Below are 13,105 nucleotides of genomic sequence, written 5' to 3' on the forward strand. Positions count from 1 at the left end.
TTCTCTGTCCCTCTCTCTGTCTTTTCTCTGTCCCCTCTCTCTCTCTTTCTCTGTCCCTCTCCCCCTTCTCCCCCTCTCTCTCTCCCCCTCTCTCTCTCTCTCTCTCTCTCTCCTTTAATTTGTTTAGTTCTTCTTTATGTCATCTTTGTGGTTGTGTTCTGTTCCTTCATTGCGTTCAGATCAGATATTGTCTGAGTTGGGAGTTTTGGTGGTGGAGGAGAGGAGCCTGGTCACTAAAAACAGACAGTGATTTTCAGATGTTTGGAAAGGTCCACGGGAATGTCTATATATACCTTCCCCCTCAAGGCCAGAAACTAAGACCTTAAGACCCCTGCTAAGACCCGCTGCACTACCCCAGTTCACAATGCTCAGCCTTCCCCAACCCATAGCCCCAACCTTAACCACACAGAATGAATAGCTAAACTCAACCCTTTAGAGAGTCAGCCTTCCCCAACCCATAGCCCCAACCTTAACCACACAGAATGAATAGCTAAACTCAACCCTTTAGAGAGTCAGCCTTCCCCCAACCCATAGCCCCAACCTTAACCACACAGAATGAATAACTAAACTCAACTCTTTGGAGAGTCAGCCTTCCCCAACCCATAGCCCCAACCTTAACCACACAGAATGAATAGCTAAACTCAACCCTTTAGAGAGTCAGCCTTCCCCAACCCATAGCCCCAACCTTAACCACACAGAATGAATAGCTAAACTCAACCCTTTAGAGAGTCAGCCTTCCCCAACCCATAGCCCCAACCTTAACCACACAGAATGAATAACTAAACTCAACCCTTTAGAGAGTCAGCCTTCCCCAACCCATAGCCCCAACCTTAACCACACAGAATGAATAGCTAAACGCAACCCTTTAGAGAGTCAGCCTTCCCCAACCCATAGCCCCAACCTTAACCACACAGAATGAATAGCTAAACGCAACCCTTTAGAGAGTCAGCCTTCCCCAACCCATAGCCCCAACCTTAACCACACAGAATGAATAGCTAAACTCAACCCTTTGGAGAGTCAGCCTTCCCCAACCCATAGCCCCAACCTTAACCACACAGAATGAATAGCTAAACTCAACCCTTTGGAGAGTCAGCCTTCCCCAACCCATAGCCCCCAACCTTAACCACACAGAATGAATAGCTAAACTCAACCCTTTAGAGAGTCAGCCTTCCCCAACCCATAGCCCCAACCTTAACCACTCAGAATGAATAGCTAAACTCAACCCTTTGAGTTGTTTATGTTTTTAACCCTGTAACCACGCATAATGAATGCATCTGTGTGCCTGTGTGTCTGTGTGTTGAAGTGTGGATGCACGTGTGTGTGTGCATGTGTATCTGTTCACGTGTGTGTCTCCTCTCCTTTCATCTCTGAAGTAATTTCAAAGACATTAGCCTGTAAGTCTCTGGTTGCTATGGCATTTACTTGTGTTTGTTTTATTCTGCGGTCTGTTGATTGCCCTGTGCCTGACTGAGGGAGAGAGCGCATGAGAGAGAGAGAGAGAGACATAGAGTGAGGAGCGAGGAGAGAGAGAGAGAGAGAGAGAGAGAGAGAGAGAGAGAGAGAGAGAGACAGAGAGACAGAGAGAGAGAGAGAGACACAGAGAGAGACAGAGAGATAGACAGAGAGAGAGAGAGAGACAGACAGAGAGAGAGAGACAGAGAGAGAGAGAGAGAGACACAGAAAAGAAACAGAGAGAGAGACAGAGAGAGAGAGAGAGAGAGACACAGAAAGAAACAGACAGACAGACAGACAGACAGACAGACAGACAGACAGGTGTTTGTGTTTGTATCTCAGAGCCCAATGTGACACCAGGGACAAGCTGTAAAGCGGTAAAGAGGTCCAGCGGAACGTGTTTGACTGTGTCCGTGTGACCGACCTAAATTAACGGATGAATCAAAAACCTCTTCAATTTGTCTCTTCTCCAAACCCGACACCACACCAGACAGGCAGTTTGTGTGTGTGTGTGTGTGTGTGTGTGTGTGTGTGTGTGTGTGTGTGTGTGTGTGTGTTGTGTGTGTGTGTGTGTGTGTGTGTGTGTGTGTGTGTGTGTGATGAGAGAGAGAGAGAGAGAGAGAGAGAGAGAGAGAGACTGGATGTGAGCCTAACCCCCCAGGTGGTCTGAGCATCCAAAAATAATCCCTCACTATTACCGTGCTGATATCATCTCTGATATTGTTACGTTGGTGATTGGCTGTCTTGAATCCTCTCTCTCTCTGCCCTCCTCACATCGGCATAGAGGTTTCTCTGGGCTCGACTACCAAGCCTGCCAACCCACTTATACACAATAGACAACAAGCCAGTCATCATCAAGCTCTTCTCATGACTCAGAGAGAATCCCTAGTCACAGATCCACAGCTGTCTCCTATTCCCTACATTATCAGAGAGAATCTCTAGTCACAGATCTCTCTGTCTCTCTCTCTCTCTCTCTGTCTCTCTTGAAAAACAAATCAAATCAAATCAAATCTATTTGTCACATACACATGGTTAGCAGATGTTAATGCGAGTGTAGCGAAATGCTTGTGCTTCTAGTTCCGACAATGCAGTAATAACCAACAAGTAATCTAGCTAACAATTCCAAAACTACTACCTTATAGACACAAGTGTAATGATAGTCCCACTAAGTGCAAACCAGATTGGATGGAGTCTCTCTGCAGAATGCTGTGGTAGCCATGCTGTTTATAGCACCCCCAGACCATCACACCTCCTCCTCCATGCTTCGCGGTGGTAACCACACATGCAGAGATCATCCGTTCACCTACTCAGCATCTTACAAAGACACAGCGATTGAAACCAAAAATCTCCAATTTGGACAGATTTCTTGGCCAAAGCACGCCTCTTCTTCTTATTGGTGTCCTTTCGTACTGGTTTCTTTGCAGCAATTAGACCATGAAGACTTGATTCACGTAGTCTCCGCTAAACAGTTGATGTTGAGATGTGTCTGTTCCTTGAACTCTGTGAAGCATTTATTTGTGCTGCAATTTATGGGGCTGGTAACTCTAAGGAACCTATCCTCTGCAGCAGAGGTAACTCTGGGACTTCCTTTCCTGTGGCGGTCCTCATGAGAGCCAGTTTCATCATAGAGCTTGCTGGTTTTTGCAAATGCAATTTTCCGCATTGACTGACCTTCGTGTTTTAAAGTAATGATGGACTGTCGTTTCTCTTTGCTTATTTGAGCTGTTCTTGCCATAATAGGGACTTGGTCTTTTACCAAATAGTGCTTCTGTATACCACCCCTACCTTTTCACAACACAACTGAGGAGGAAAGAAATTACACAAAGGAACTTTTAACAAGGCACCCCTGTTAATTGAAATGCATTCCAGGTGACTAACTCATGAAGCTGGTTGAGAAAATGGCAAGCGTGTGCAAAGCTGTCATCAAGGCAAAGGGTGGCTACTTTCAACTTTTTTGGTTACTACATGGCTCCATATGTGTTATTTCATAGGTTTGATGTCTTCACTATTATTCTACAATATAAAAAATAGTAAAGATAAAGAAAAATACGGTATTATTCTCATGTTCTCTTCTCTCCACCTCTCCATCCCTCTCCCCTCCACTCCATCCCTCTCTCCTCCTCTCCATTATTCTCTCCTCTCTATTCCTCTCTCCTCCTCTCCATCCCTCTCTCCTCCTCTCCATTACTCTCTCCTCTCTATTCCTCTCTCCTCCTCTCCATCCCTCTCTTCTCCTCTCCATCCCTCTCTCCTCCTCTCCATCCCTCTCCATCCCTCTCTCCTCCTCTCCATCTCTCTCTCCTCCTCTCCATTCCTCTCTCCTCCTCTCCATCCCTCTCTCCTCCTCTCCATTCCTCTCTCATCCTCTCCATTCCTCTCCCCTCCTCTCCATTCCTCTCCCCTCCTCTCCATTCCTCTCTCCTCCTCTCCATGCCTCTCTCCTCCTCTCCATTCCTCTCTCCTCCTCTCCATCCCTCTCTCCTCCTCTCCATTCCTCTCTCCTCCTCTCCATCCCTCTCTCCTCCTCTCAATTCCTCTCTCCATTCCTCTCTCATCCTCTCCATTCCTCTCTCCTCCTCTCCAACCCTCTCTCCTCCTCTCCATCCCTCTCTCCTCCTCTCCATCCCTCTCTCCTCAAATCCATCCCTCTCTCCTCCTCTCCATCCCTCTCCCCTCCTCTCCATTCCTCTCTCATCCTCTCCATTCCTCTCTCCTCCTCTCCATTCCTCTCTCCTCCTCTCCATTCCTCTCTCCTCCTCTCCATTCTTCTCTCCTCCTCTCCATTCCTCTCTCCTCCTCTCCATTCCTCTCTCATCCTCTCCATTCCTCTCTCCTCCTCTCCATTCCTCTCTCCTCCTCTCCATTCCTCTCTCCTCCTCTCCATTCTTCTCTCCTCCTCTCCATTCCTCTCTCCTCCTCTCCATCCCTCTCTCCTCTCCATTCCTCTCTCCTCTCCATCCCTCTCTCCTCTCCATTATTCTCTCCTCTCTATTCCTCTCTCCTCCTCTCCATCCCTCTCTCCTCCTCTCCATTACTCTCTCCTCTCTATTCCTCTCTCCTCCTCTCCATTCCTCTCTCCTCCTCTCCATCCCTCTCTCCTCCTCTCCATTCCTCTCTCCATTCCTCTCTCATCCTCTCCATTCCTCTCTCCTCCTCTCCAACCCTCTCTCCTCCTCTCCATCCCTCTCTCCTCCTCTCCATCCCTCTCTCCTCAAATCCATCCCTCTCTCCTCCTCTCCATCCCTCTCCCCTCCTCTCCATTCCTCTCTCATCCTCTCCATTCCTCTCTCCTCCTCTCCATTCCTCTCTCCTCCTCTCCATTCCTCTCTCCTCCTCTCCATTCTTCTCTCCTCCTCTCCATTCCTCTCTCCTCCTCTCCATTCCTCTCTCATCCTCTCCATTCCTCTCTCCTCCTCTCCATTCCTCTCACCCTCCTCTCCATTCCTCTCTCCTCCTCTCCATTCTTCTCTCCTCCTCTCCATTCCTCTCTCCTCCTCTCCATCCCTCTCTCCTCTCCATTCCTCTCTCCTCTCCATCCCTCTCTCCTCTCCATTCCTCTCTCCTCTCCATCCCTCTCTCCTCTCCATTCCTCTCTCCTCCTCTCCATCCCTCTCCATCTCTCTCTCCTCAGTTCTAAGGACATCTCACTGCCACGCCCTTACTACATGGCAGACGAGGATGATGAGCGACCCTTCATCTGCTCTCTCGCCCAGGACAACGGCATCATGGCGTGCACCGACGTCCCGGCCCGCCGAGAACTAGGACGTACCTGCTGCCTGGACAAGGACGATGTGACACACAGACAGGGTTTGGGGCTGAGTCCTGAACCCCTGGTTAACGGGTCAGTGAGTGGGCCTGGACTGTGTGTCAACTGGAACCAGTATTACACACGCTGTCACACGGGCCACAGCAACCCACATAAAGGAGCCATCAACTTCGACAATATCGCCTACGCTTGGATCGTCATCTTTCAGGTAGGGCTTTGATTGGGTGGTTTGGACTTTCTTTTCTTCATTTGTATTGGTTGAGCTTTATGAGCTGATGTGGCTAGATATGCACCACAACGTGTCTCTCTCTACACCTACCTAGCTTGCTTTCTCTGTCTCTCTTTTTCTATTGATGTAAAGATCAAATCAAATTGTATTAGTCACATGCGCCGAATACAACAGGTTCAAACCCTACAGTGAAATGCTTACTTACAAGCCCCTAACCAACAATGTAGTTACAAAATCTTGTAAAGAAAATATTTAATAAAAAGTAAGAAAATAAAAAAACAATAACATGGCTTTATACATGGGGTACCGGAACCAAGTCAATGTGTGGGGCCACAGGTTAGTCAATGTAGGTCGGGGAAAGGTGCCTAAAGGTGTCTGTCATATTGTATGTCTTTGCACTGTCCAGGGAGCTGTATTGGTTAAAGTAGAGGCCAGATCAAATCCCTGTACTGGAGGGCTGCTGTGGGCAAGCTTTTGTTCCCGCCCAGCACCAACATGCATGATTTCACTTTTATTTAGATCATTGTTAGTCTTATCAGGTGTGTTAGTGCACGTTAGCACTGGGCTGGAACAAACACCTGCACACCGTGCCAGTCCTCTTAGACTAGAGTCCCACCCCTGAAGTATAGGTCAGGAGTATGTCGAGATAGAGAAGAGATTACCATAGTGATTAGGTCATGACAAGATAGAGTAGAGGTTACCATAGTGATTAGGTCATGACAAGATAGAGTAGAGATTACCATAGTGATTAGGTCATGACAAGATAGAGTAGAGATTACCATAGTGATTAGGTCATGACAAGATAGAGTAGAGATTACCATAGTGATTAGGTCATGACAAGATAGAGTAGAGATTACCATAGTGATTAGGTCATGACAAGATAGAGTAGAGATTACCATAGTGATTAGGTCATGACAAGATAGTGTAGAGGTTACCATAGTGATCAGGTCATGACAAGATAGAGTAGAGATTACCATAGTGATTAGGTCATGACAAGATAGAGTAGAGATTACCATAGTGATTAGGTCATGACAAGATAGAGTAGAGGTTACCATAGTGATTAGGTCATGACAAGATAGAGTAGAGGTTACCATAGTGATTAGGTCATGACAAGATAGAGTAGAGGTTACCATACTGATTAGGTCATGACAAGATAGAGTAGAGGTTACCATAGTGATTAGGTCATGACAAGATAGAGTAGAGATTACCATAGTGATTAGGTCATGACAAGATAGAGTAGAGGTTACCATAGTGATTAGGTCATGACAAGATAGAGTAGAGGTTACCATAGTGATTAGGTCATCACAAGATAGAGATTACCATAGTGATTAGGTCATGACAAGATATCTACTTGCTGTAATGAATTGAATAATGTATGCTGGTCTGGAACATCAGCCTTGTAGTTCTCCAGCAGTAGTGAAGTGTCTGACAGTAGTGATTAGGTGATGGGGAGATATACACTCTGTAATTGGCTTGCTATCTGATTATCTGATTACATTACAGAGACAGAGAGCTCTCCTCTATGTGACTTTTAGTGGGGAAATGAATCAGGAAGTAGATGTTATCAGACGTTATCAGATGTTCTCCAGACTAGGTCAACAGGAGGGTGACTGATCTGGCTGATCTGTAGGACAAACTGAGCTTCGTCTTCGTGAAATGTCTGAGTTCTTGGTAACAATGGAAATGTCAAAGCCTATTGTCCTTGACTTAGAGACGTGTTGTGTGTGTGTGTGTGTGTGTGTGTGTGTTCCTCTCCAGGTGATCACCCTGGAAGGCTGGGTAGAGATCATGTACTATGTAATGGATGCTCACTCCTTCTACAACTTCATCTACTTTATACTGCTCATCATCGTAAGTACACACACACACACACGCAATGCACACACAAAATGCACAAACACACACACAATGCACACATACACACACACTGCACACACACACACACACACACACACACACACACACACACACACACACACACACACACACACACACACACACACACACACACACACACACACACACACACACACACACACACACACACACAAAATGACCTGAAGGTTTTATTATTCTCTCTCTCCCGCTCTCTCTCTCTCTCTCTCTCCCTCTCTCAATTCAATTCAATTCAAGGGCTTTATTGTCATGGGAAACATGTGTTAACTTTGCCAATGCAAGTGAGGTAGATAATATATAAAGTTAAATAAACAATAAAAATTAACAGTAAACATCACACATACAGAAGTTTCAAAACAATAAAGACATTACAAATGTCATATTATATATATATGCAGTGTTTTAACAATGTACAAATGGTAAAGGACACAAGATAAAATAAATAAGCATAGATATGGGTTGTATTTACAATGGTGTGTGTTCTTCACTGGTTGCCCTTTTCTCGTGGCAACAGGTCACAAATCTTGCTGCTGTGATGGCACACACTGTGGAATTTCACCCAGTAGATATGGGAGTTTTTCAAAATTGGATTTGTTTTCGAATTCTTTGTGGATCTGTGTAATCTGAGGGAAATATGTCTCTCTAATATGGTCATACATTGGGCAGGAGGTTAGGAAGTGCAGCTCAGTTTCCACCTCATTTTGTGGGCAGTGAGCACATAGCCTGTCTTCTCTTGAGAGCCATGTCTGCCTACGGCGGCCTTTCTCAATAGCAAGGCTATGCTCACTGAGTCTGTACATAGTCAAAGCTTTCCTTATGTTTGGGTCAGTCACAGTGGTCAGGTATTCTGCCGCTGTGTACTCTCTCTGTAGGGCCAAATAGCATTCTAGTTTGCTCTGTTTTTTTGTTAATTCTTTCCAATGTGTCAAGTAATTATCTTTTTGTTTTCTCATGATTTGGTTGGGTCTAATTGTGCTGCTGTCCTGGGGCTCTGTAGGGTGTGTTTGTGTTTGTGAACAGAGCCCCAGGACCAGCTTGCTTAGGGGACTCTCTCTCTCTCTCTCTTCCTCTCTCTCTCTCTCTCTCTCTCTCTCTTCCTCTCTCTCTCTCTCTCTCTCTCTCTCTCTCTCTCTCTCTCTCTCTCTCTCCCTCTCTTCCTCTCTCTCTCTCTCTCTCTCTCTCTCTCTCTCTCTCTCTCTCTCTCTCTCCCTCTCTCTCTCCCTCTCTCTCGCTCTTCTCTCTCTCTGTTTCGCTCTCTCTTTCCCCCTCTCTCGTTCCATACCAGAGATGCTATCGGCACGGTAATAGAAAGGGATTATTATTGGATGCTCAGACCACCTGGGGATTAGGCTCGCATCCAGTCACCCACACACACACACATACACACACACACACACATACACACACACACACACACACACACACACACACACACACACACACACACACACACACACACTGCCTGTCTGGTGTGGTGTCACGGTTGGAGAATGAAAGGGGGGTGGTTTATACTGGTTTAACGTTTGTACCCTGGCCGCCCGTTGGCTCCAAGCCACAAACACCCATCACTCCCTCTCTCTCTCTCTCTCTTTCTCTCTCTCTCTCTCTCTCTCTCTCTCTCTCTCTTTCTCTCTCTCTCTCTCTCTCTCTCTCTCCCTCTCTCTCTCTCTCTCTCTCTCTCCCTCTTTCTTTCTCTCTCTCTCCCTCTTAACTATAACTGTACACAATTTCCTTTCTCTCTCATAATCTTTTATTGAAATGGTGTCCTAACATGCAAAGAGAGCCTTAACCCTTCCTTCACTCAACAGTGTTGTACAACGCATGAGAACCCGGGGATTATCGTGTCATAACTCCTGACTAAGGGCTGTTCTTAGGGCCTTTCTCTCTCTCTCTCTCTCATCATCAGCAACTGCTGAATAGCATAGCGCCTCAGTCAAATAATATTACTAAAAAATATTCATATTCATGAAATCACAAGTGCAATATTGCAAAACACAGTTTAGCCTTTTGTTAATCCACCTGTCGTCTTAGATTTAGAAATGATGCTTTACAGCGAAAGCAATCCAAGCGTTTGTGTAAGTTTATCGATACCACAGCATAATATTATGTACACTAAGCATTAAGTAGCTAGGTCACGAATGTTCAGTTATGTTCAGAAATCCACAGGAAAGAGTGGTCACGACAACGCAGACGTATATTCCAAATAATATCCATAATGTCCACAGAAACAAGTCAAACGTTTTTTTATAATCAATCCTCAAATTGTTTTTAAGATATATATTCGATAATATATCAACCGAGTGTGTAGCTTTTTCAATAACAGCAGGAGGAACAATGGCCGCCTTACTCAGTTGCGCAAAACTCACTCTGAGAGCCCCCACCTACCCACTTACGCAATGTGATCATTCACGCTCATTTTTCAAAATAAAAGCCTGAAACTATGTCTAAAGACTGTTGACACCTTAGGGAAGCCATAGAAAAAGGAATCTGGTTGATATCCCTTTAAATGGAGGATAGGCATGCTGAGGAACCGAGAGGTTCCAAAATAAGAGACACTTCCTGATTGGATTTTCCTCAGGCTTTCGCCTGCAATATCAGTTCTTTCATTCATTCTAGTCATTCCACCATGCTATGCTAAACACATTATTGGCATGGAACTAGCTAGCTAGCTAGCAGAGGTTCAATGATAATGAGAGACAAGAACATCAATACATATTTCTTTAATAAACCATGTATAATTAGGCAACAACCCACTGATGGTCAACTCAATATCATACAGTTATGTAGGATAGCTAGGCTAACGTTACTTCTCCTAGTCAATAATATAGTTATGTAGGATAGCTAGGCTAACATTACTTCTCCTAGTCAATAATATAGTTATGTAGGATAGCTAGGCTAACGTTACTTCTCCTAGTCAATAATACAGTTATGTAGGATAGCTAGGCTAACGTTACTTCTCCAAGTCAATAATACAGTTATGTAGGATAGCTAGGCTAACGTTACTTCTCCTAGTCAATAATATAGTTATGTAGGATAGCTAGGCTAACGTTACTTCTCCTAGTCAATAATACAGTTATGTAGGATAGCTAGGCTCATGTTACTTCTCCTAGTCAATAATATAGTTATGTAGGATAGCTAAGCTAACGTTACTTCTCCTAGTCAATAATATAGTTATGTAGGATAGCTAGGCTAATGTTACTTCTCCAAGTCAATAATACAGTTATGTAGGATAGCTAAGCTAACGTTACTTCTCCTAGTCAATAATATAGTTATGTAGGATAGCTAGGCTAACGTTACTTCTCCTAGGCAATAATACAGTTATGTAGGATAGCTAGGCTAACGTTACTTCTCCAAGTCAATAATATAGTTATGTAGGATAGCTAGGCTAACGTTACTTCTCCTAGTCAATAATATAGTTATGTAGGATAGCTAAGCTAATGTTACTTCTCCTAGTCAATAATATAGTTATGTAGGATAGCTAGGCTAACGTTACTTCTCCTTTGCTAGCTAACTAGCCCACCAAAGGCAAGCTAACACACATCGAGCAGCTGAAATGACAGCAAACTATGGAATTTTAGTTTGTTTTACCTTGGTTTCTATTGCCAGTTGTTTGAATACATCCATTATAATGATGCTGATACATGAATTGGCCTGGATCGGAGAAGCTGTCAGGCTCGTCATGTGGCACAGTGGAGAAAAATAACTGCAACATGTTGCACAAGTCTGATAGGCACATAGTTGTACTGTACCAAACCAAATGCTTGGCTCGTAGCATGGGAACATATTGTCTTGACACTTTTTTCCCCGGGGGAGATTAAGTTTACAAATTGACTGGCTGGGCTGTGGGACAGTAAATGCACATTTATACATTTAATGGAACTGTTAACAGGCATCACCCGGAGAATGAGGGATTGTGGTGCTATAACTCCCTGCTACCAACCAATCAGCATCCGGAATCCAAACAACCCATTTTATAATATGGTAATACAGCATTTGCTAACCCTTCATTCACTTCACTCAACAGTCTTCAGTACAGTAAAGTAGAATTGCGGGATTACTTTCTAGCATGCAACATTGTGCATACTGTATACACAGAGTGGACAAAACATTATGAACACCTGCTCATTCCATGACGTAGACTGACCAGATGAATCCAGGTGAATGTATGATCCCTTATTGATGTCCCTTGTTAAATCCACTTCAATCAGTGTAGATGAAGGGGAGGAGACAGGTTAAAGAAGGATTGTTTAAGCCTTGAGACAATTGAGACATGGACTGTGTCTGTGTGCCATTCAGAGGGTGAATGGGCAAGACAAAATATTTAAGTGTCTTTGAACGGGGTATGGTAGTAGGTGCCAGGCGCACTGGGTTTGAGTCAAGAACTGCAACACTGCTGGGTTTTTCACTGTCAACAGTTTCCACATAAATGGAGGCGTTGCACACATCTCCTATAAACAACATAAGTACAGCCTGTATGCTCAACAGATGCTTTTGTCCTATAGGCATCCAATACCTTGTACACTGTTTCCCAACACGCCAGTCTTTTCATAGCTTATCATGCAACACGATGCTCTCTCTTTCACACAAAGAAAGCTGTTTAATACATATCGAGTAGAAGTAGTTGGAATGATGCTTTCAGGGAGGTGAATGACACACCTCCTGTACATTTCCTGCAGCCTCTTTACAACATGTCTCAGTCTCAGAGTTATTACCAGCAGACGCTCTTGTCTTCACACTAATCTGTTGCGCAACACGTCTCCGTCTCAATAGGTTATTATGCCGAGGAGATGAGACGCTCTCGTTTTCACACTGAGACAGACAAGTACCTTTCCATTAAGGCTTTGTCTCCACTCCTACACTCTAATGGAGAGAGGAGGGAAATCAGATGAGACAGACTGCAGGAAAAGGTAGAGAGTGAAGGGGGGGGGGGGGGAGAGAGAGAGGGAGAAAGAGAGGGAAAGAGAGAGGGAGGGGAATAAATCAGAGTAGATAGACAGCCAGATGGGGGTGTGGGGGGGGGGGGTACAATCACTGTCAAGTATCTGTACTATAAAATCACTGACGATCGCTACAGTGTGAAGTGGAAGCACAACAAGTGGATAAGGACAATCATATGGCTGTGACAATCAGAAACACACACACACAGTAGGCCTATACAGTACACACCCACCGACACACACACACAGTAGGCCTATACAGCACACACCCAACAACATACACACACAGTCGTATCCAAGGCTTACAGAGCTGTGAAGTACCCATGTACTGAGTTTACAATACACACAGCCTCCACTTCCACACATACTCTTCACTCCTATGTGTTTACAATACACCCAGCCTCCACGTCCACACATACTCTCCACTCCTATGTGTTTACAATACACCCAGCCTCCACGTCCACACATACTCTCCACTCCTATGTGTTTACAATACACCCAGCCTCCACGTCCACACATACTCTCCACTCCTATGTGTTTACAATACACCCAGCCTCCACGTCCACACATACTCTCCACTCCTATGTGTTTACAATACACCCAGCCTCCACGTCCACACATACTCTCCACTCCTATGTGTTTACAATACACCCAGCCTCCACGTCCACACACACTCTCCACTCCTATGTGTTTACAATACACACAGCCTCCACGTCCACACATACTCTCCACTCCTATGTGTTTACAATACACACAGCCTCCACGTCCACACATACTCTCCACTCCTATGTGTTTACAATACACCCAGCCTCCACGTCCACACAT

At 44.8% G+C, this 13,105-nt stretch overlaps 1 protein-coding gene across 1 annotated transcript in view; it reads left to right on the forward strand.

The window, feature by feature from the left end:
* LOC109885759 (voltage-dependent T-type calcium channel subunit alpha-1I-like) overlaps window positions 1–13,105 on the forward strand; it is a 196,106-nt gene that overhangs the window by 85,964 nt on the left and 97,037 nt on the right. Inside the window, exons 5-6 of the mRNA XM_031811045.1 lie at window positions 5,084–5,426; window positions 7,206–7,298. Of these exons, the coding sequence (XP_031666905.1) occupies window positions 5,084–5,426; window positions 7,206–7,298 (436 nt within the window). The remainder of the gene's footprint in view (window positions 1–5,083; window positions 5,427–7,205; window positions 7,299–13,105) is intronic.

Source organism: Oncorhynchus kisutch, unplaced genomic scaffold (assembly GCF_002021735.2).
Source record: "Oncorhynchus kisutch isolate 150728-3 unplaced genomic scaffold, Okis_V2 Okis01b-Okis20b_hom, whole genome shotgun sequence".
In the NCBI taxonomy this organism is placed as follows: Eukaryota; Metazoa; Chordata; class Actinopteri; order Salmoniformes; family Salmonidae; genus Oncorhynchus; species Oncorhynchus kisutch.